This window comes from Kogia breviceps, chromosome 20, assembly GCF_026419965.1.
Source record: "Kogia breviceps isolate mKogBre1 chromosome 20, mKogBre1 haplotype 1, whole genome shotgun sequence".
Lineage (NCBI taxonomy): Eukaryota > Metazoa > Chordata > Mammalia > Artiodactyla > Physeteridae > Kogia > Kogia breviceps.
This window is the reverse complement of record NC_081329.1, coordinates 30,056,600-30,078,034: the sequence shown is the minus strand read 5'-3', so window position 1 is coordinate 30,078,034 and position 21,435 is coordinate 30,056,600. Positions and strand designations below refer to the sequence as shown.

The window sequence follows — 21,435 nt, the reverse complement described above, 5'->3', positions numbered from 1 at the left end:
AGAATTACAAATGATTAGTAAACATAACGAAAACAGCTCCATCTCACTGGCCATTAGGGAGATGCAATTAAAGCAAGGTATCATTTTTCACCTCTAAAACTGGTAAAAATCTTGAAGTCTGATAACATTCAGCGTTTTTGCGGATATGGGGAATGGGTACTCTTCACCACCATTGGCAGAAACACAGATTGGTACAAAATTTCTGAAGGGCGATTTTGTACTACTTATCTAATGTGCACAACCTATGACTCAGCAATCTCACTTCCAGAGACCGATCCTGTAGACCTGCACCTCTCACACAACAGCCCCTACTGTATATGTGGCTATTCAATTTTAAAAGTAATTTAAATGAAACTGAGTTCTTCCACCGACCTACTTACATTTCAAGTGCTCAACAGCTTCGCATGGCTGGTGGCTGCCGTGTGGGACAGTGCAGACATACCTCATTTTCATCACCACAGAAAGTTCTACTGGGCAGTGCTGCCATGGGAATACTCACGGAAGTGGACAAAGATAAACGGACAAAGATATTCAATGCAGCACTCTTTGTAAAGCAGACTGGATATAGGAAAAAGGAGAATAAATAAATGCTACATTTATACAAAAATATAAAAATAAAAAATATGAGGCATACTTATACAAAGAGAACTCTGCTGTTAACTTTATAAGAATGTCGCAAGACAAGATATGCATTTTAACATTTTATATATATAGATATATATGTAATCTCTAAAGACACTGAAAACTATTGCAAGGACATATGTCAAACTATTAGTGGCAGTGGAAGAAAGAGGGACTGGAGAGAGGAATGGGAATTTTCACCTTTATTTATGCTTACCCTGACTGAATCTGTAGCAACCAGCACATATTTTGTTTAAAAAAAAAAAAAGATTTTCAAAAGGAGCTCTACTCTTAGAAAGATGATTTACCAGTAAGCCCTGAAGACATCAGTCTACTCATTTCTTTTCTAAACTGCTATTTCCATCCACTGGCCATCATTCTTCTAGATCTAGTCATCAAAAGCATTGTCCTGAGGCCCGGTGGGGGGGCCACGGATGCACCCCGTCCTGCTGTGACCCCTCCCACCAGCCTCTCCCTGGCAGCATCTCCCCCAGTTGTACTCTTTCCTTTGCCCTCTTTTCATCCACTCACACACTCGCTCTCCCTCAGCAGCTTTACAAAACCACCGACAGGAAAACTACCGACAGGATATAGTCTCTCATACTGCAACAGGTAGCAAGGACCTCAGCAGACGTGCTTCTAACCCCCCCAGAACAAAACGCACTGTCTGACAACTCGGCCTGACCGCAGAAGAGCAGCAGGAGGGCGGTAAGCAAGAGTGGCGGGACGAGCGGCAGCACAGATGATTCAGACACAAATCCCACGGATGAGTGCTTTTCACAACAAAATCAATCCCACCAAATATAAGAAACCAGCACTGGCAAGTGAGATGAACAATTATGTTCCAAATGTGATGGGTTTATTTTATTTTACTCTGATGCAAAACGAAAGACTCCACTACCGCACAGAGACCAGTATATTACAAGGTCATGAAAAAGTGGTGTGGGACATGCAGGACGTGATGGACAACTGGAGGGTCGGGTCATCTCCTTGGTAACATGACACTACACTGTCGCTGAGCAACACACTGAAAATAACACTGCGGAACTGAACTGAAATGTGGCACGAACATGACAACTTCCGGGCGTGCCTTCAAGCACCCCTCCCTTAGGCTGGACTCGATATCTAGGCTTCAGTGTGAGAAGGATTACAATTCTTTGGAAGAATAAAAAGTTCACACTTTTGAAATTTCACAGACGAATTTTAAGGCCAAAACATAGTGGGTTCATTTCTCTTCACCTCCAGGGACAAAGCTGATGCTTTATTCAAAACCACATTAAGCTTCTAGTTCAAATCCCAGCCCGACCTTGTGCCCTCCTGCATTGAAGTTCTTTCCATCGATTAGAGCTGACAGGGTCAGTTTCACTCCTAGGAAGAAGCAAACACCACAATCACTTGTAATAAGCATTACCATCAGATCTGCATTTCCTAGAAACAATGGGTGGAGTCAATGACATGGGTTTCAGCTGGCTATGAGATTACCTGTTACTAACCCGATGCCAGGTTATCCACAGCCATCTGATCTGTAAAGCACAGTCATGGCACACTTTATTTGGAGTTCAGGGTTAAGAATGATAAGTGATCAACCAAACTCACAAGCCACAGGAACCAAGTTATTATTAGGAATACAGTAAGTCCTCTATATACAAACGTCCAAGTTGTGAGCTTTCAAAGAGGCCAACGTGTGTTCACGTGTCCGGCATACACTGTCACACGTATGCATCCTCTACAAGTGGTTGTGCTTTTGTGTACTTTACTGTACAGTTCTGTATAGAATACAGTAGTACGGCATCTCTATTTCAAGCCCAGGACATCCAGAAGCAAGCATAAAAGCAGTGGTGATGTAGCTGGTACAGTACTACCCAGACATCACTGGAACGTTTCTTCAAGAGGGTAGACAGAATTGAATCCAGCAAGGAGCCAGAACCTGTGCCATCCACGTCAGGCGTGAGGGAAATGGCAGCCTGCCCTCCGTCTCCTATTGCTGACGACCCTTCAGCTCTGCCATCTCCCTCCTGCTCTCCTCCTCCAGTCAGTAGCTCTTCTTGCCTGTCCACTCGACGCCAGCCCCTGTGTGCCGGCTGTTGGACTGGACTACTGTGCTTTGCAAGGTACTGTACTGTGAGATTAAACGTGTTTTCTTTACGTTTTACTTGTTTTTTATGTATTATTTGTGTGAAAAGTAGTATGAACCTATTACAGTACAGCACTATACAGCCAACTGTGTTAGCTGGGTACCTAGGCGAACTCTGTTGGACTTACGAACGTGCTCTTGGAATGGAACTCGTTCATATGTAGGGAACTTACTGTACAAAAATATTTTTTTAAACAAAAGTGTTAATCTGTTTTACTTCGAACAACCAAATGTTACAAAACGGTCTGAATCAACCTAAAGTGATTGCAGGTTGTCTGTAGGTTATTTTCATTATCCCTCAATCACCTTCTACCCCAAGCCCACAGTTATTCACTCCTTTACTCACCTGGTCGAAGGGTCTGAGTATAACCCAGTCCAATCAGGCTGGCATTATTCACTTTAGCCTAAGATTAGGAGATGAAATAGAAACAGAAAACAATTAATTTCATAATATATAAGTCCAACACAACCACTCCATGCATCAGATTTCCAAAGCTGAAACACCTTAGGACCAATCTAGAATTAGTAAAACTGAAAAGTTAATTAATAAAAGATAAATCTTTTAAGAAGTCAGTAGGGGACAGAGGGGACCTTGAGAATGCATGCTTAAAGGCCTCGAGCAAAATTTTAAAACACTGTGCAGCCAAACATCCCTCCTGTGAACGGAATTCTTTTGAGTTACCAGTTTTACAACCTCTGACAGTGATAAGAGCATGAACCCTGGTGACAGACAGATCTAGGATCAAATCTTGGCACTGTCTCTTGTTGTGTGACCTTGGGCAAGTTACCTGACCTCTCTAAGTCTCAGCTCCCTCCTCTATAAAATGCGGATGAGGGTAATACTACTCACCGAAGAGAGTAGTTGTGAGGGTTAAATGAGATACTACACATAAAGTCTTAGCACAGGACCTGAAATTTAAGAGCTCAATTAGTGTTATTAACAAGAATTACCAATGGCAACAGGAATAGTAATCGAAACCCAGGAACTTATAGATAAGAAAATTTTGAGGCCAAAGACAGAAAATGACTTTAGAAGGCCAGACAACAAATACAGGAGGAACTAAGATTAGAACCCACAGTTCCTGACTTTGGGTATATGCTCTTTTCACTACACAATGAGTAGCTCAAAGTTAATAAAGAACATGCAAACTACAACCACATCACAGCATCCATTTACGACTCAGACGAAAGCCTGAGAGCAGACCCAATCTGCAGCACATTCTTACACATAGAGAAGTTCTACAATCCAGCTTGTACTTAGCGGCGATGCCGAAACGGGTGTTGTTACTGCCAGCCGTCCACGCAAGGTTTATTGACGTTTCAATCTTCTCGTTCACCTTCTGGTAGATCGACCCTCCAAATTCAGTGCCATCGTTCCTGTTTTCACAGCATAAGAACAGTCATAAATATCTAGGTTGTTACAATATGGAAACAAATTCTAAGACTATCTAAATCAGGGTCTTATTTTACAGCTATAGACTTCAGCAGACTTCTAGCATAACTGACTTCCAAACAAACCAGTTATGTGATTTATAGCCACCTAATTAAAGCACAGTAACATCTGACTCATTTACTTGGCTCCTCCACATGACATGAATTTCTTAGACACAATTCAATTATGCACAAAGGCAGACACCTCAAGTAAATATGATCTGTATGTCTCTGAGATGTTCACAGTATTTAGAAACTTCAAAGTAGAGTTATATAAAGATTCTGTGAAAAAAAATATATAGTAGTACAAGCCAATTCTGGATTTCACTCAGAACATAATCTTAGCATTAGAAAGCACCCTCCAGACAACAGCTACAGTGCATGGCCCCAGGGAAGTACGTGACGTATTGCTTCAGAGCACCTCAGCAGTCAGTCCCTGAGTTTTCATAATACTGTTTCATCTATTTCAATGCCTCTTTCTACACCACTAGTGACTTTTAGTCACCATAAGTGGAATACAGTGTCTAGTGGAAAGCAATCTGCAACATTTCAAAAACAGAGCTGATCCTTCGCTTTTCTCCCTGGGACAGCAGCAGTGCCCAGTAAGCCAAGACATAAAATACAGTTTAAAAGTTCAAATTCATGTAACCAACAGGCTGCAGCCTACAGACTTGAACCCAGGACTGCTCTGAGGACTTCCGCTACTTCTGAATACAGCCCAGGTAACTGGGTTCTGACGAGGGTACCTGAAAACCTCCACAGAATTACACCGGGGATGCTCCAGGACGCTCAGATCAATTAGGGGGTTGTTCATGATCCTAACAGACCTGCTTCTAGAAACTGACAAGATGAACAGGGAACCAGAGGAAGCAGGAACGCCTCCAAAGGATCCCTTCGATCAGGAGGTGACCGCTGCCCGGGCTCTCCGTCCCAGTGGTTGGGGTACAGGCTCAGAGGCCAGCAACTGCCAGCAGCACAGCACTAGCGCCAAGTGCACGAAGCCCGCAGTGCTCTGCCGACTACAGGCGGCACAGTGAGGCTGGATGCCCACCAAGGCATGAGTTCATGCGAGCACCACCCCTTCCAACCTTCTCCACACGCTAACGGCTACCATCCTTCTGGGTGACTGTGCTGGCACTAAAGGAGGAACTCTGAACTATGAACACTCACACGTGAGTGTGCAGCTGGAAGTCTGCAGCCTTGTAACCCAGGGCGAAATTATTCTGTGACAGTTTGGATTTGGCTGTGTCAAAACTCATCTGATAGCCAGCAAGCCAACCTTCAATGGCCAACACAGCCCAGCCATAGATGGTTGGTCCAGAAATATCTATATCAACATTACTGCCAAGACTGAAACAATCCCGTTTATAGGAGGCCTTCAATTTCCCACTCTTCTTTCTGTAAAAAAACAAACAAACAAACAAAAACAACACAATGAAAACAGCACAAGTTCTCACTGCTGTCCAGAAATCTTTAGAGTAAGATCCCTCCTCTCCCATAATGTAAATACTGTTTTGACAGGTGGCACATATACAGTAAAAATGTTTCAAATGACAGCTCTACAAATGTAATTTTGTTAGGATTAGAAATATATATACTATTTGTTACCTATTCCTCACTGTAAGTTCAAGTAATAGGGTATTTCATGATTAATTTCATGAAAGCATAAGTATTAAAAAGGTGTAAAATGGGCTTCCCTGGTGGTGCAGTGGTTGAGAGTCTGCCTGCCCATGCAGGGGACACGGGTTTGTGCCCCAGTCCGGGAGGATCCCACGTGCCACGCAGCGGCAAGGCCCGTGAGCCATGGCCGCTGAGCCTGCGCTTCCGGAGCCTGTGCTCCGCAACAGGAGAGGCCACAACAGTGAGAGGCCCACATACCGCCAAAAAAAACAGGTGTAAGGTATTTCAGTACCAAATTAATAATTTGAATGTGTATGTATACAGATATACATACAAGAAACCAAATTTCTTTAAATGTTTCCAAGTGCTACAAAAGGTAATGCCCGACAAACTTCTAAACTATTAACTATCACAGAGAGAAGTGTACTTTATTTTTTAATAAGCATATTTATTTCCCTTAGGCCAGTGTTTTCTCCCTGGACAATGTTAGATGGATGGAACAGAAGTGTACATTTTTGAAGGACAACATTGAAAACACGAAATCAGTCCTTAATAGTCCTGCGCTTGTCCTGAAGACAACACGGGTGTGTAGCAGGAAGGACACGCCTGCTGTTACAGTGGAGGAGAAATGCCACGTGGCCCCCATCAAGCACCTGTCCTTTAGAGAAAGGCAGGTAGGAAACAACATAATCCCCGTTTTTCAGATGAAGAAACTGAGTCAGAGAAGTTGGGGGATTTACAAAGGCTAAGAAATCAAGTGAGCGGAACTATTCTTTGCAGTGTTCTGGTGCCAGGAGGCTACACTCTTCTCTTAAGATGTTAACTTCTCAGCAAGACATCACATCCATGAATCTTCAGGACAGCTTAAAAAATATCTCGTCTCAGACCCCTCTAGCTCCTAAATTTTTTCTACTACGTGCCTCTTTGAGTGTCACACAGGGAGTGTCCTCAGGGAGTGTCCCTCACTCTCTCCTGCACACACAGGTCTCTGTGCCCCTCACCTCCAGAGCTCCTTCTGCAGTTCCCTGCCCTAGACCTCTCTATCCCTTCAAGCCACAAGAACATTTCAGAAAATGGGGTTGCGATAATTACCCTGTGTTCGGTACAAATATGGTATCGAGAGTCAGTTTCAACCCTTCAGCCAACTGAAAAATAAAGATTTCAAATTAACAATCAGCAATTTTTAATTCTTTTCTTGACTTGAAAAACCAATTCTAAAGTTCTCTCTAACTTCCTCTCTAACAAATAAGAAAGTCATTAAAGAAAGCCAAATATTAAATGATTTAATAAATTGCCTCGTCTTCCTTCCCAGCCCCCCATCCCACCCCCCTCACCCCCAGGCTTCATCATGATTCTCTCACCCAAAAAAAGGCTAAAACATACAGGTCAAATCCTGTTATAGCCAATAATGTAAATTAGAGTACAAAACCACAAAATCCCAATACAACAAAATAACTGTGATACTCTCTTGAAATTATTATAACTGGATATTTAACAAGCCAACCTAAGTAATTTATTCAACTATACATACATATGCATTATCTATATATGGTAATGTGCAAATAAACATACTTCAAAAAATAGTGCCCTGAATGTAGCAGGCACTTGATAAATAACTGCTGAAAGATTTTCTCTTTGAAAACATTAAAGAATTTTAGAAACATTTTTCTGTGGAGTCAATTTTGCAATGATTACAAAACAAAATTAAATTAGATCACTACAAATAGCTTGGTCTACTCAGGAGAGGCTCCGCTGTGCAACAGTAAGTATTATAGAACTAGTCAGAACAAAATATATCATAATTATGTACACAGCAACAAAACCTTACTTTCTAGAAACATAAAACATACCAAAGAGAAAAAAATACAAAAACTAGACAGGGTGCAAGATCTCAAATTATATTTGGGATTTGTTCATCATTTTATCCCCAAGATCACTTTACCCTACAAATAACTTCCAACGCTCTCTTACCTTATTCTCCAAAGAGATTTCTGTCCCAAGAGTATTGTCTGTGTTCCACTTTTGGGTGAAGGTCAGTCCATAGTTACAAATCTTGTATTTGGTCTCTAGGTTGCCTGATGCTTTCCCTGTATCAGTGTAAGCATGACCAGAAGTAGAAAATTCCTGGGAAGAAAAAATAATTACTTTAAAATCAGCTCATCAGATAGAAAATATTCATTCCAGAAAGTAATGTTCAATGTAGCAGAAACCAACACAACTTACTTTTTACCACAGCCCTACTCTGTAGCAACTTATTTCCTGCTTTCCTTCCTTTTTTCCAATCTCTAAATATTTTAACCAGTCTTGCATCTTCCCATTACTCCACCTCTCTTACTGATACTTCTGTGCCATACACTCTCTTACTAAATGGGAATCTCTCTTTTAAAAAAAAAATATCTTTACTGAAAATAAATGTCTTTTCTAAAAAGACAAAAATATTGAATCTTAAATATGTACTTTCATGACATGAAAAAGACTATCAGTTCTCTATCATACCTTTTTAACTATTAGTTAACTTTAAAGTCCTTAAAAATCCCCAAACACTAGAAGCCCTAGATTGCCCCCTTTTAATAGGGCCAGAACTTTAATGCATTAAAAAGCCTTATTTTTATTGTGGTGAAATACACGACATAAAATTTACCATTTTAACCATTTTTATTTGTACAGTTCACTGGCATTAAGTACATTCACACTGTTTTAAAAACTTTATTGCTTTTGTCCACAAAACTATCCGTAAGACTATCAGCATAAACAATTTCAATAATTGAAAGTACCCACTTTTCACAAGAAAATGGAATGCTGTAATTTATCCCTCTTCCCTGTCAAACAGTTACTATGAATGCCTTAAAATATATCCTCCGCCCAGTTAGGTGTCCCTCAGTCATATGACAATAAGCAATTAGAAATAGATCTCCTTCTGGGGGAAGCAAACAGTCAACACCTGTCACTGTCAATCTATGAACTGTCGAGAAAAAACATTTCTGATTGGCCCTGTTTCTAAAGAACATTTCTGAAATATTGCCAACAGTAATGAAACCCTGCCAACCCTGCCCCCTAACGCTCGTTCTACAGGCCGATGAAACAACTGGGAAACTGTGATCTGTTTATCTACACCACGCAGAAAGTTTTCAAAGAGAATATCACACTGCACACTAAGGGCAAGGCCTTGGTAAAACACGATAAAATGCTAGTCATGTTTAATAGTTCACATCACTTTCTTTTAGTAGATCCAGCTATCTAATGTTTCATTTTTCACATTTACCTTTCATAAACTTGCACGTATAGCAAATATAAACCTTAATTTTGGTGCAAAAAATAAAGGTAAAAGAGTATTTAGTCTATATTTCTCTCTTATCATCATCATTTCTTAGTCTGAAGCTCTGTCAAAAATCTAAAATGCCAGATGTACAAATCGCAAAGCAAAGGCTAGAATTTTCCTAAGTTGAGTTCCAGGCTCACAGTTGCTTCAGTTTTTGTCTAATTTCATAATTAGCTCAAACAGTGCAAAATATATTTATAACATATACATAACTTCTACAGTTCTGCATTAAATGCTAGTATGCAGCAAAACAATCATGAAAATGTTACTGTTATAGATGGCATATCATAAAAATACCAAGATACGATTGAGAAAATTTGGAGCGGTGGATGAAATTTACCCTAAATCAGTACCAGAGAACAAAAGCAGCCATAAAAACAAGCACACAAATATACTGTTTTTCTTACCATCTGAATGAATATTCACACACAACAGCAGCATGAAAGGGAGATAAGATTTTAGTTGTTGATTTTTGCAACACAAACCTACCTTGAGCAAATTCTGAAGTACTAATCAAAATGAGTATAATTTTTCTATTTTAATAGATGATATAACAAAATCCCATCCTAGTAGGGTAGTTGCATACATATTTATTTACTACCAGAAAACCCAGGGAAAGAATAATAGTGACAAACCAGGACTACATGAAGCATAAGACAAAGTACCATAAATATTCCACATGCTTCTTGCCCTTCTAATTTAATCATTATATCCAGAAATAAAATTTGTGCTGGTTGAAATAGGTAAATACCAAACAAAAAAGATGCAGCCAATAAAGAGAAATCAGAGAATAAGGTGAAGGTAAAGTTGATCTATTTGCTGAGACTTACTTAAAGAAAGCTCTGGTTAGTGACGCTTTGATAATACACTGATATATCCTTTACCATATTCTTAACGTCCAGTAAAAGACTTTATGAACATTAATAAAAACTGCAGACTAATCTTCTACATGCATTTCTACATTTGTTTCAACTAATCATGAAGGGACAGAGACTAAAATTAATTTGTTTTTGTAAAAGGACAACAAAATTTGCATGAACCCAATACAAGGGAAGCAAAGATTTTAGTGCCCATATACATATTCATGAAAGCATAAAGATATGGCATGGGTCAAAAAAAATATATATATATACATACATACATATGTATACATATATTCTGTATCTTCTGAGAATAAGACTCAGAATACTCTTATTATGACAAACACAAAGGGTCTTCCCCCAAATTCAACCTGACTGTCCTTGAGCTCAAGTGGCTGAGCAGCTCACTGAAATCTGAGAGCAGGACAAAGCTGTAGGGAAGACAGCATAGCACCAAAAGTATGCCGTTTCAAGTAACTTGACTAAACAATGATTTTTAAACAGGTTCCTTTAAGTTAATTATGCTACATCTATTAAAAATATATTAAGGGGCTTCCCTGGTGGCAGAGTGGTTGAGAATCCACCTGCCAATGCAGGGGACAAGGGTTCGAGCCCTGGTCCGGGAAGATCCCACATGCCGCAGAGCAACTAAGCCCGTGTGCCACAACTACTGAGCCTGCACTCTAGAGCCTGTGAGCCACAATTACTGAAGCCCACGCACCTAGAGCCCGTGCTCCGCAACAAGAGAAGCCACTGCAACAAAGAGCAGCCCCCGCTCGCCGCAACTAGAGAAACCTGCGTGCAGCAATGAAGACCCAACGCAGCCAAAAATATAATTAATTAATTAATTTAAAAATATATATATATATATATATATATAAAGTACTTACCACTCCACTACATGACTTGGTTCTCAGATCTATTTTGACCATGCCAAATCCTAGACACACAAAAAAACATTAATGTACAAAATGTGACATGCACTCCAGTCTTTGCAACTTAGAAATTATGAAAATAGTCCATAGTACATTCCATATGGAAAATACTCAGTATTCTTGTTAGGTGAGAGTTCCACAAGGAATTGAATTATAGCAAAATAAGTTTAACTTTTAAGTCCCTCAAAATAATAAAGACATATTTTGAAAATATAAGTTAAAAAAACAAACAGATGAAAGGAATATGTACTATTTTAAGAACCAAAATTATTAGAAATTATGCAGATATATATATACAAGCTTAAAATATATAGTTAACATTACTAGTTAATAAAAAATCAAATGTGTTCAGCACAAAAAATTAAAAATGTAAAGACTAAAGTTTTAAAACTAAAAATAAATGTCCACTTGCTTTCAAACACTGTATGTTCCTCCAAAGAAGTCAAAAGCTGTGTCTTCACCCTCGTGAAAACACTGCCATTATTTGGAGGAAAACTACACCCCCTACGTTAGCTGTCCCCAGGGCTAACCAAAGGAGACACACATATTACAGATTTATATGATTTCACCTGACAGATAATATTAAATACGCAAATGCTGTGTATGTGTTAATGTACATAACAGCTTTTAATGCCTGTGGGACTCTACCTCTAAAAACAGAAGTCTAGTAACCTGCTAATGGTGATCGCCTTAAACCTTGTAAAATAGATTAATGCTGACTTAACCTCATTTTACTAAGCACAGTATCTCCCATATAGTAGGCATTCAGTACTAATGCTTACCCCCAAATTGGCAATTCACAATAGCATACTTACCATATCCTTTGTTGAAGACATCCTTGGCAGCCTTTCCTAGGTCACAGTAAGTCGGTGTGTTACACATATCTTATAGAGAAAAATGAGGACAAGGGGATAAAAGTAACTATTTAGTATTTATTCACTGTTCAACTGTTTAGTTCTGTGAGAAGAGGTATACAGTTCTTTCTTCCTTTGCGTCATTAATGCTTATGCCCTAATGCAAGCCAAGTTAAGAGAAAGCATGCTGCTCCTTTAAAAAGAGCTTTCCAGAATGCTAGAGAATAAAAGGGTTTTTCATGAGATTCACAAAGGTCATCTTTCTGATTGCATTGCAAAGAAAAGAAATTTCTCCCAGGCTGAAGGAGATGCTCTGTTAAACTGGAGTTTCACTTTTTAAAAAAATGCAAAAATATACATTAGAAAAACATTTCTCGGGCTGTTATAAAGCCAAAGAGCTGTGTAAGGTGTCAAGGTAAATTTTCTGAGGATCTGTAAAACAGATGCAATTAAACATCTTCAGGGTTACCGTTTTTGCCACTCTGACATTCAGTTCTTAAGAATTACCACACTAATTGAAATGTATTCACCCAGAGTATGCCCTCTCTCAAAACTCTTCTTAAAATAAAGTGCTATAATCTTACCTAGTAACCAGATATAGGACAGGGTCTACCTGCAGCAGTCTGCTCCCCCAAATCAGTATACACTCTAAAGTTACAGCCTTCAAAACCCAAGGGGCCCGACTTTCCATCTTGCCTACTTAGTATTCAGCCAGCCTTTCTACTGCCAAGACGACCCTCACATCAAAATCTCAGGCCTATCAACACTGCTGAACATACCACTCCTTTGCCCTGTGCACCACGGGAGACCTCTTCCTGCAGCAGCAGCCTCAAAAGCCACATCCAACAGGTCGTAGAACCACCTCAAGCAACCCCAGTGGCCCCACTACCACACCAGAAACATCCAGAGCACCAGCTAGCCCCTGAACCACCTACAAAAACCGAAGGTATTTATTTCTATTTGGCCGAGCTCTTAGTCTGGCTTGCTGCTAAGTTTCTGCCTATCCCACCACACCTGAACACTACACACACTTCATGGTGCACTTCGTAATTGTGAATTCACTTAAAATTTGTCCCTTAACCTAAACCTGTCAAATATGACAGATACTAGGATATGTTCGGAGAACAGAGTATTATAATATATATAAAGTTATAAAGAAAGCGTAAAGGTGAAAGGAGATAAATGTACTGACTCATAGCATCGTAAAGCTTTGTTCTAAGCCACAACGTTTCATAGTTCACTCCCAGAGCAACTGATTTACAATTCAGTCCTTTGTGTTCAAAGGATCAATTTTAGGCTTTTTACACATTGCCAACTGCAATCTGATATTACTCTTTATGATCACAACCGATGCCGGTATCTGTTGAAATGTTTCCCGAAGTTCAGTCTAAAAAGCAGGCACTACGTATTCAAATAGAAATGTTAAGGTTTTACAGGCTGGTTTTTTCTCTACCGACCAAAGATACACTTAAATGTTCAGAAACATCCATCCAGGGACCCATTACAGTCTTTCAGCATTTTGCTTCTTTTTCAAAACGACCTGCCAGACACTGCAAAAGTCGTGTAGGGGGTTGGACCTCAATTTTGCCTAGTTTAAGCTTACTTTTTCAGGCCCAGGATCCTGATGGAAAGTGCACTGCTGGTATGATCAAGCAAAAACTCGAGAAACCCCAGAGACGTCACGTTCCGCACATTTCCATGACTACAAATGCACTTGTCCGTGGGCACGCACAGCGCACCGGGGTTGCAGGAACCGCAGTCGGGGGATAGGGAGTGGCGGGTTAGTTATAACCCAGCTTCACACGATTACTAACGGGACCGTCAGCTCGCCTCGCCCCTTGAAGGTGCACATTCAGCATCCTCCCCTCGGCGGCAGAGAGTGGAAGAGCCCCCCTGATGCTGGACTCCAATGCCGAGGAGGAAAACGGGGGCGGGGGTGGGTTCGGGGTTCGAGGACCCGACTTCCCTCGAAACCAACCTCCCGTCCGGCCTCACGCCCGGAGAGTCCTGAGGGCCGGACGGGCGCGAGCAGGTGGCGGCGACGGTCCATCACCCGAGGAGCCGGTCCCCGCCGACCCCGCCCGCGGGCCCGCGCCCTATTAGGCGGCCCTTCCTCCCGCAGGGCCCTGCCGGTCGCCGCCCCGCCCCCGCCCGGCCGCCGGCCCGCTGCCCCGGCTCGTCTCACCTCCGATAGGAGGACCTGTCCGCTCAGCCAGGAGGGCGCGCCCGCTCCGCCAGGGCACCGAAGAAGGTCTTCTTCAGAGAAACGCCGTTCGCGCCTGCGCGGCCCCACGCCCGCGGCGCCTGCGCGCCCCGAGCCCCGCGTCGCGGCTGCGCCGGAGTATCGCGCCGGGGTCGCGCGCGGCAGGCCAGAGGCGGACCTACATCTCCAACCGTCCGAGTGCGCGCGTGCGCGGTAGGGCCGGGCGCGCAGTGACGGGCGGGGCTTGACGTGAGGCGCGCAAGCCGGGGGACCGCACCTTTGTCCGCGAGGGCCCCGCTCTCGCGAGAAGGCGTGGAGGCTACTAGTTACCGTTGCCAGGGGAGGGGCCGCGGCGGTGGATGCGGCGGTACCAGCCAGTCCGCAGTGGATGCTGGCACAGCCGACCCCGGCGTCTCCTTCTCTGGCAGATGCCTGTCAGATCTGTATGGGGATTTCGTCTCAGGGTGACTAAAATTCAAGAATGTGGCCCTTAGGTCATCTCGTCTTAAGGATGAGAAAAATAAGTCCCGAGGGGGTAAGTGACGTGACTTATTCAATTATCATTTACCCTGGGTAAATGATCATTCAAAGGCAGAGAGGAGATGGAGGCGGGAAAGCTCTCCTTCAGAGACGAACTGCAGCTCATAAGTGTAGAAGAAATATAGAAATAGGAAATCACCACTTTGGAGCCACCAATAACTGATTCAAGCAAAATTCATTAATAGATGCTGGACGGTTGAGGATATTCATACAGTTCCAAAGTGTTATCCCACAGGTTACTTAGTGAAGAGAAAAGGGTACTTTCACATCAAAGAAGTCACCCTCAACCGACTGATCAAACTTGACATCACCAGGGATGGTACAGACTGACATCACATGCTCATTCTTGCCAAAAAGGTGACTTCTCTCTATTCACAAGGAAACCGTCAGACTGAGGGACAATCCAAATTGAGGAACATTCTGCAAAACAACCACCTGGTCTCTTCGAAAATGTAAATGTCATGAAATATTAAGAAAAAGGCTAGTGAACTGTTCTAGATTAAAATTTGGAGACAAAGATATGACTCCAAGAGCAATGTGATCCTAAATTGCACCCAGGATCAAAAAACAAAAAGCATCTATTGAGGGTCATTCTTGGGTCAACTGAGAAAACTTGAATGTCGACTATATTAGTATTGTAACATGTAAAAGTTTCTGAGAGTGATGATTATACCTTGATTACGCAGAAATGGCCTGGTGTTTAGGAGATACGTGCTGAAGTATGTAGGAGTGAAATAGCATGTGTCTGCAACTAACTCTCAAATGGTCAAGGGAAAAAACATGCAAAATGTTTACAACTGGTGTAACTAGGTGGAGCATATGTGGATGTTCATTGCATTATTCTTGAAACTTTCCGACAAGTTTTAAATTTTTCAAAATAGAAAGTTGGGAAGAAAAAAACCCCACAAAGTCTTTGATATTCAGTTCTTGGTACCAGGTTGCTGCTTGAATCATGAGGCAAAGATTATTTCCCTGCTGTGCGTAAGGCATTTCAGGCTAATAAGAGATAAGATAAATGCTCCCAAAGGGCTCATAATGTAAGACTTAGACAAATACCTGCTGAATGAGGCAGAAGATTATAAATGTCATCAGCAAAGCAATAGAACTTAGTAGGCTAAACAAAATGAGCTTTGTAGTTAAAAGAGGCTGGGTTTGTATCTCACATCTGCCAACTCTGTGGTGTTTGGCGAGCAACTTAACCTCTCTATGCCTCTGTTTCTACATCTGTGAAACAGAACTAAATAAGGTCTACTTCAGAGGACTGTAGGGAATAGTAAAGAAAATAATGTATCCAGGGCACGTAACAATCTACCTGGCATGCGGAAAATGTTCATTAGTCAATAACACAGATGAAAATTAATATGCTATAAGTGATTAAAAGCTGTACAGGCAAAACTACGTTTATTCACATACATACGCATATTAGAGCCACAACTTCAGCCTGTACTTTGGCACAGACCTGGACTTTGTCGGGTACAACAGGCCATTGAAGGCTGTAAAGAGCACTTTGAATGGGAATTTGGCAACATTCCTCCCTTGGGCTTCTTTATCCAAAGACCTTTCTTCTGAAGGGAACTGATAACACCAGCCCCAGGTCATGCACCAAGAGACCTCCTCTTTCTCCCCAACACCTGACGCAGGAAGGTGGTAAAAGAAATTGTTAAGGAAAACGGCAGCTGCAGAGGGAGTCATTCCTTTGCTTTTCATCCCTCTGGCCCCGGCTTAGCAGGATCCACGTTAACCCTCAACGTCCACATCAAGCCTCTGGCCTCTGCCACCTCCAAACTACAGCCATTGCTCACGCCTGACCCACAATGGGCTCTAAGCTCTTGGGAAGCATAGAAAGGACTTTCTCAGTCCAACTTCTAATCACCTGGCATTCTTCTCCTATAAAATGTCTAGAACCAGAATTTTAGAGCAGGGAAGGGGCTTTGGACTCCTTCATTCGTGAGACATTTGCTACGTGCTTACTGCGTACAGGACACCATGCTCAGAGCTGATGGAGGATCACACGCCCAGACACATCCGTGCTGTGTGCGTCCAGAGGCTCTGTGAGCAGGCTCCCAGCACACGCCACCTGCTGTAGTCAAGGTAACCTGATCGCCTGCCTGTGTGACCTTTGTGAGAGAAAATCTCAGAAGGTTAGTATAGTTTTACCCTCAAAAATGAGAAGAAAAAAAAAAACAACCCTAAGAACAGAAGCCCCACTGTGAAGATTTAGTAGCTCGATTGCCCTAAGTGTAAGGAAAATTTAGATTCTGAAGCCAGCGGTGTTATTTAATTCCCTGTTTCTTTAAAGAAAACAGGGCCCACTTGTTTGTTTTCAAGGACTTCAGAATTCTGATGAAGGGTGAGGATCCCCTTGGCATCTTTGAAGAAGAGGAGGGACCAGCCCCATCCCTGGGCCTCCTCAAGGGGGCAGCAGAGCACAGGCACCCAGTGGTGAAAGCGCCTCACTGTGCCAGGGATGGGTCAGGTGGACAAGAGGGGCATGGCTTGCAGTGCAGAGAGACAGACATCCAAGACTGTGTTATTGTATATTCAGGGTGTATATCATACCCTTAAATTCCATGTCTGAGGACTCTGCTCAAGGAAACAGACTCGTGCAAAGGTTCATCTTGAATAGCTTGAATGAATTACAGTAGTAAGAAATTAAAAACAACTTAATGGCCAACATTTAGAAGATTCATTCAATTATAATACACCCATCTTCTGGGATATGGTACAGCCGTGTGTTCTGATAATATTTGATGATCTGGGGGAAAGGCTCAGTTAAAAAAAGGGGGGAGGAAACAAAAGTTTAAGTACAGTGTAATTCCGTGCGTGTGTGTGTGTGTTTTACAGTTTTACTTTAAGAAGAAGCATGGCAGACAGAGAGACTGGGTAGAGGAGGCCCACGTGGGTAGATGTAGGCTTTAGTAATGGCTAATTCTGGACTGGTGATAGATTATATATAAAATAGACAGATGCTGTATACGTGTGTGTATATGTACATACATATAAAGAAATGGGGAAAATGTTTCCCAAATCTCACAGTGACTATCTCTGCTGGGTCAGAGTATATGTGATTTTTATTTTCTTCACACTTTTCTGTATTTTCCAAAATTTCTAAACTTTGGAGACGTGTTTCTGTTATAATCAGAAAAGTTAAACTCACTTTCATAAGGTGGGGAAATACTAGGTTCATGAGACGGGCATGCTGTTCCTTGGGCAATTTCCACCCCAAATTGGGAAATGCCTCTGGGATCAGTCCCTGGAATTTATCTTGGGCCTTCTGGGAGCTCCCTTCACTGTTGGCCACAAGGGGGCGCAAGAAACCAAGGTAAAGACTAGCTAACCCTGCTGTTGGGCCGGGGGCTTGGGACTCGAGTCAGGGTGATGACCCCTGTCCTGTCTTTATCCCCAGAGCCTCATCCAAGCTCTCCATACGGTTGTGAACACAGTTGTGGGGGCTTTCCTACCCAAGTTAGAGTCCGAGTTGAATGTCAAAAGGGCAGCAAATAATTGCAAATTGTTTTGTCAACGTTCCACAGGGGCATTAGGGTACAGCCTGGCTGACACAACCTGCAAATTAGCTCATCTTAATCACTTGCTAGTGAAGCACTATGATCACTTATACGTGAGACATAAATCAAGAAAAAAGAGGGTGGCATACTCCTACGGAACCTAAAAATAGTAATAGGCAGTGTCCCCTTAGTGAATATATAGCTGTGTTTCAGGCAACTTGATGTTTTGGGGAATGGCCTTAGGTTAGTGAGCTGTATAGTGTGGTGTAGAGGAAAGAATCAACTTTGGAACCAGAAAACTTATGTTCAATCCGAGGTCTGCAACTCACCGGCTGTGTGGCCTTGGGCAAGTTACTTGACCTCTCTGAGCCTTGGTGTCTTCGTCTTTAAAATGGAGATTCCCCAGGAGTACACCGTCCATCCAGACGGGGCCCACCCAGGGGGTTCCACCAGATGGCTTTCTGTGGCCAAAGTTCTGAGGAGGCTTGGACCACACACCAGGGTTCACCCTGGGCCGGAGCCAGATCACACCAGTGAGTCAGACACATCACAAGCCCCAGGACGATGGAGGAGCCAGACGCAGACTCATCCTGAAGGGGTGTGGAGGGGCTCCGGGGAGGGAGTCTACAGATAGGGGCCCCTGGAGAACACCCCAGGGAGAGGCAAGGCCTGTACACACGGGAGCCCGTGTGTGCAGAGCTCAGGGCAGCCATTCACCACCCCACCTCACCCCCTCTAGGGAGATGTGATTGACATGAACCACGGTGTAAGTTTCAGGTGTACAGTGTGATGATTTGATACAAATATATATTGCAAAATATATTTACCACAGTAAGGTTGGTTAAGGGTGTCCTTTACCTCATATAATTACCATTTTTTTGTTGCTTATTACGGTGGGAACATAAAAGCTCCACTCTCACAGGCACTTTCAAGTTCACAGTACAGAATTGTTAACTATAGTTGCCAGAGCCATTCATGTAGAAAAATTTGCATCTTCAGAATTGGGACTCCAGGCAGGTCTGGGATCTCCTAACGCTATGGGATTCACCCCCCTACCTTCGAGGAAAAAGAATCAGACCCCAGGTAGGGTCCAAACCCAAAGACAGCAGAACCCATCTTGTCTGCAGGCTGGAGGATTCCCCTTTGCACGCTCCTTCCCTGAAACAGGCGTCCTGGGATGTGCGGACGGCTGCAGGGGTCCTCTCTCTGTCCCTCAAAGTCATACGCAGCGCTCCCAAAGAGCAGGAACAGCATCCGGGTCCCTTAGACTAGGGTACTCCGCGACAGGCGCTCTCTAGAGGCTCCAAAGTGGTTCTCCGCAGCTGCCTCTTCCCGATGCGGCAAAATAGTTTCTTTCCCGGCAACAACTCTTGCCAGCAACTTGGAGATGATTTTAAAGCAAGGGTTCAAGTTGGACTCTCTCGAGTTCTTCTGTTTTCACTTAGGTTCCATTAATTACTTAAGCACCTGCTTTGCCATATGTGAGACGTAAATATTTAGTGCCCGTGTCCCGGAAATCTGGAAAGTTATACAGAAACTGAAGGCGGAAGTACTGCCAACCCCTGCGACAGTCTGATGATGAGCCTGTCTGTGGTTCTCATGCTCTAACTCCACCTGCTTGTGTCTCTCAGATGTTTGCACTGCAATGGAAGATGCAACCCCGATACTGGAGAGGCAGATCGATGACCAAGACGACACAGATACACAAGGAACAACTGAGCACCCAATTCAGGAAAACAAACCCAAGAGGAAGCCAAATATTACAAAATCACAAGGCAGGAAGGGTAAGAGCAGCATTCTAAGCATATATAAATATATATATATATATATATATATATATATATTTTTTTTTTTTTAAAGAAAAACATTTTCTCCTCCTAGGCTCTTAAGGATAGGCTGAAACTGACTTATGCCTCTCCACCCCAGAAACACCTAGGGAGCATGTCCTATTTCCAATCTCTTTCCATAAACAGCTATGGAGATGGTGGGGGGAGGGGCACAAGGTAGTTGGCAGGCCAAGAGGACGGAAGTCGCTATAGTAACGGGCTGATTAGCAAGAAAGCCTTGAATTGTTTAATTAAATTTTATATGCACATCTTTTTACAGCCTATAATTTAATAGAAATTTCCCTTTCTAGATCCTCAGGATACAAAATAAAAGAGAGATGAACATAGATGCAATAACTTTTCATTCTCGGACAAAATACAAACGTCACTAAGATGCTTTTTACAAAATTGTAGTCTCAAATTCCAGTCTTTGACATAAAGCAGCTAGGATTTTGAAGGTGGTGAACTGGCCATTCTTGTCTGTTGAAGACGGCTAATTACCCCTGTGTTAAGTAGCGGTCTCTCTTTGGTTCAGTACAAATCTCATTTAATAAAACACTGCTGAGTGATACTTATTTGACATCTCAAGTCTGGAAATCCCATCTTTCTTTAATAAATGTTTTAACTTTATAAAGCAGTAAATTCTGTTCGGGAAGACTGAGATGTCCACTCACTCCATCGTTGCTTTCAGCCCAGGAGCCAGGCATGCTGTTCTATCTTTACTTTGCGACCTTATCCTACACCCGACGCCCTGACCCAGTCATGCCCTCACAAGCCACCACTCCCCTGCTTATTACTAAAGCCCGTATCAATCTCGTCACACGACAAGAGGGAGAAAGCTGTCTTAGAACTTTCGACTGTGGACCTGAACTTTGCTGTGCTCGTCATTTTTGGACTAAAATTTGTAAACCGGTCCCATTGGAGGGACAGGTCTGCTCTAGGAGAGGGCACAAAGCGACCGCGCAAGCTCCAGGAATCTTCCAGCGCTGTGACTGTGGTCCTGGACTATCATGTCGAAGTCAGGCGACTGGGCGTCAACAACACTCACGGTTAAGAGTGTGCCAGAAAAATCTAAACGGCTGCACGTCTGCCAGCAGAAGTCGCAGACAAGAACCTAAAACTCTTCCCATACAAATAACTCTTAAAATCAAATCTTGTAGTAAGTGAAACAGACTGAGCTGGAGAGGCTGCTTTGTGATGAATGGAAACTAGTTTGGGCTTGTTGTCTATTTCTGCAGAAAAGTGATGTGATTCTATAACAGACTGAACTTTGATCTAGTGATTCAGTTAGTTCAAATAAATCTTTACGTAATTTCTGGTGAAGTTATGGTACCTGACAGTAGTTAGCAGGGAAAATTATCACAGCAAAGACTTTATTTTTCCTTAAAAGCCCCATTGTTTATACTCATTTATTTCTTGGAAGGGAAATACCGGTTTGCTACAAAATAACTTGGTTGATACAGAAGATTCAAAAGGTAGTATCTTAGGTCTGTATAGCCCACTGCAAGTTACAGAGCATTTTTACCTTATTTTGTTTTCAATAGCTTTACTTAACATTTGAGAACTTCCTACATTTTGTATTTAAA

The 21,435-nt window shown here is 42.5% G+C and overlaps 2 protein-coding genes across 4 annotated transcripts; one reads left to right on the top strand and one right to left on the bottom strand.

The window, feature by feature from the left end:
- Nucleotides 1-1,458: 1,458 nt before the first annotated feature.
- On the bottom strand, nt 1,459-14,202 carry VDAC3 (voltage dependent anion channel 3). 3 transcript variants are annotated; one of them, XM_059049141.2, is made up of 9 exons: nt 13,960-14,202; nt 11,736-11,804; nt 10,876-10,925; nt 7,778-7,930; nt 6,899-6,951; nt 5,357-5,584; nt 3,982-4,132; nt 3,102-3,159; nt 1,459-1,989 (listed from the first exon to the last, which is right to left on the bottom strand). In XM_059049141.2, exons 2-9 carry the CDS (start codon nt 11,800-11,802, stop codon nt 1,898-1,900), a joined length of 852 nt encoding a protein of 283 aa, XP_058905124.1. In that variant the 5' UTR covers nt 11,803-11,804; nt 13,960-14,202; the 3' UTR covers nt 1,459-1,897. The 3 variants fall into 3 exon arrangements, with proteins under 3 accessions (XP_058905124.1, XP_058905126.1, XP_066878644.1); XM_059049143.2 differs by having other exon boundaries at nt 3,098-3,159; nt 13,960-14,103; XM_067022543.1 differs by lacking the exon at nt 13,960-14,202 and adding an exon at nt 13,378-13,884.
- DKK4 (dickkopf WNT signaling pathway inhibitor 4) lies at nt 13,671-21,091 on the top strand. Its single transcript, XM_067022533.1, has 6 exons — nt 13,671-13,710; nt 13,897-14,190; nt 14,288-14,441; nt 16,523-16,608; nt 19,655-19,813; nt 20,679-21,091. The coding sequence occupies exons 1-6, from the start codon at nt 13,671-13,673 to the stop codon at nt 21,014-21,016; spliced, it is 1,071 nt and encodes a 356-aa protein (XP_066878634.1). The 3' UTR covers nt 21,017-21,091.
- The last annotated feature ends 344 nt before the right edge of the window (nt 21,092-21,435 follow it).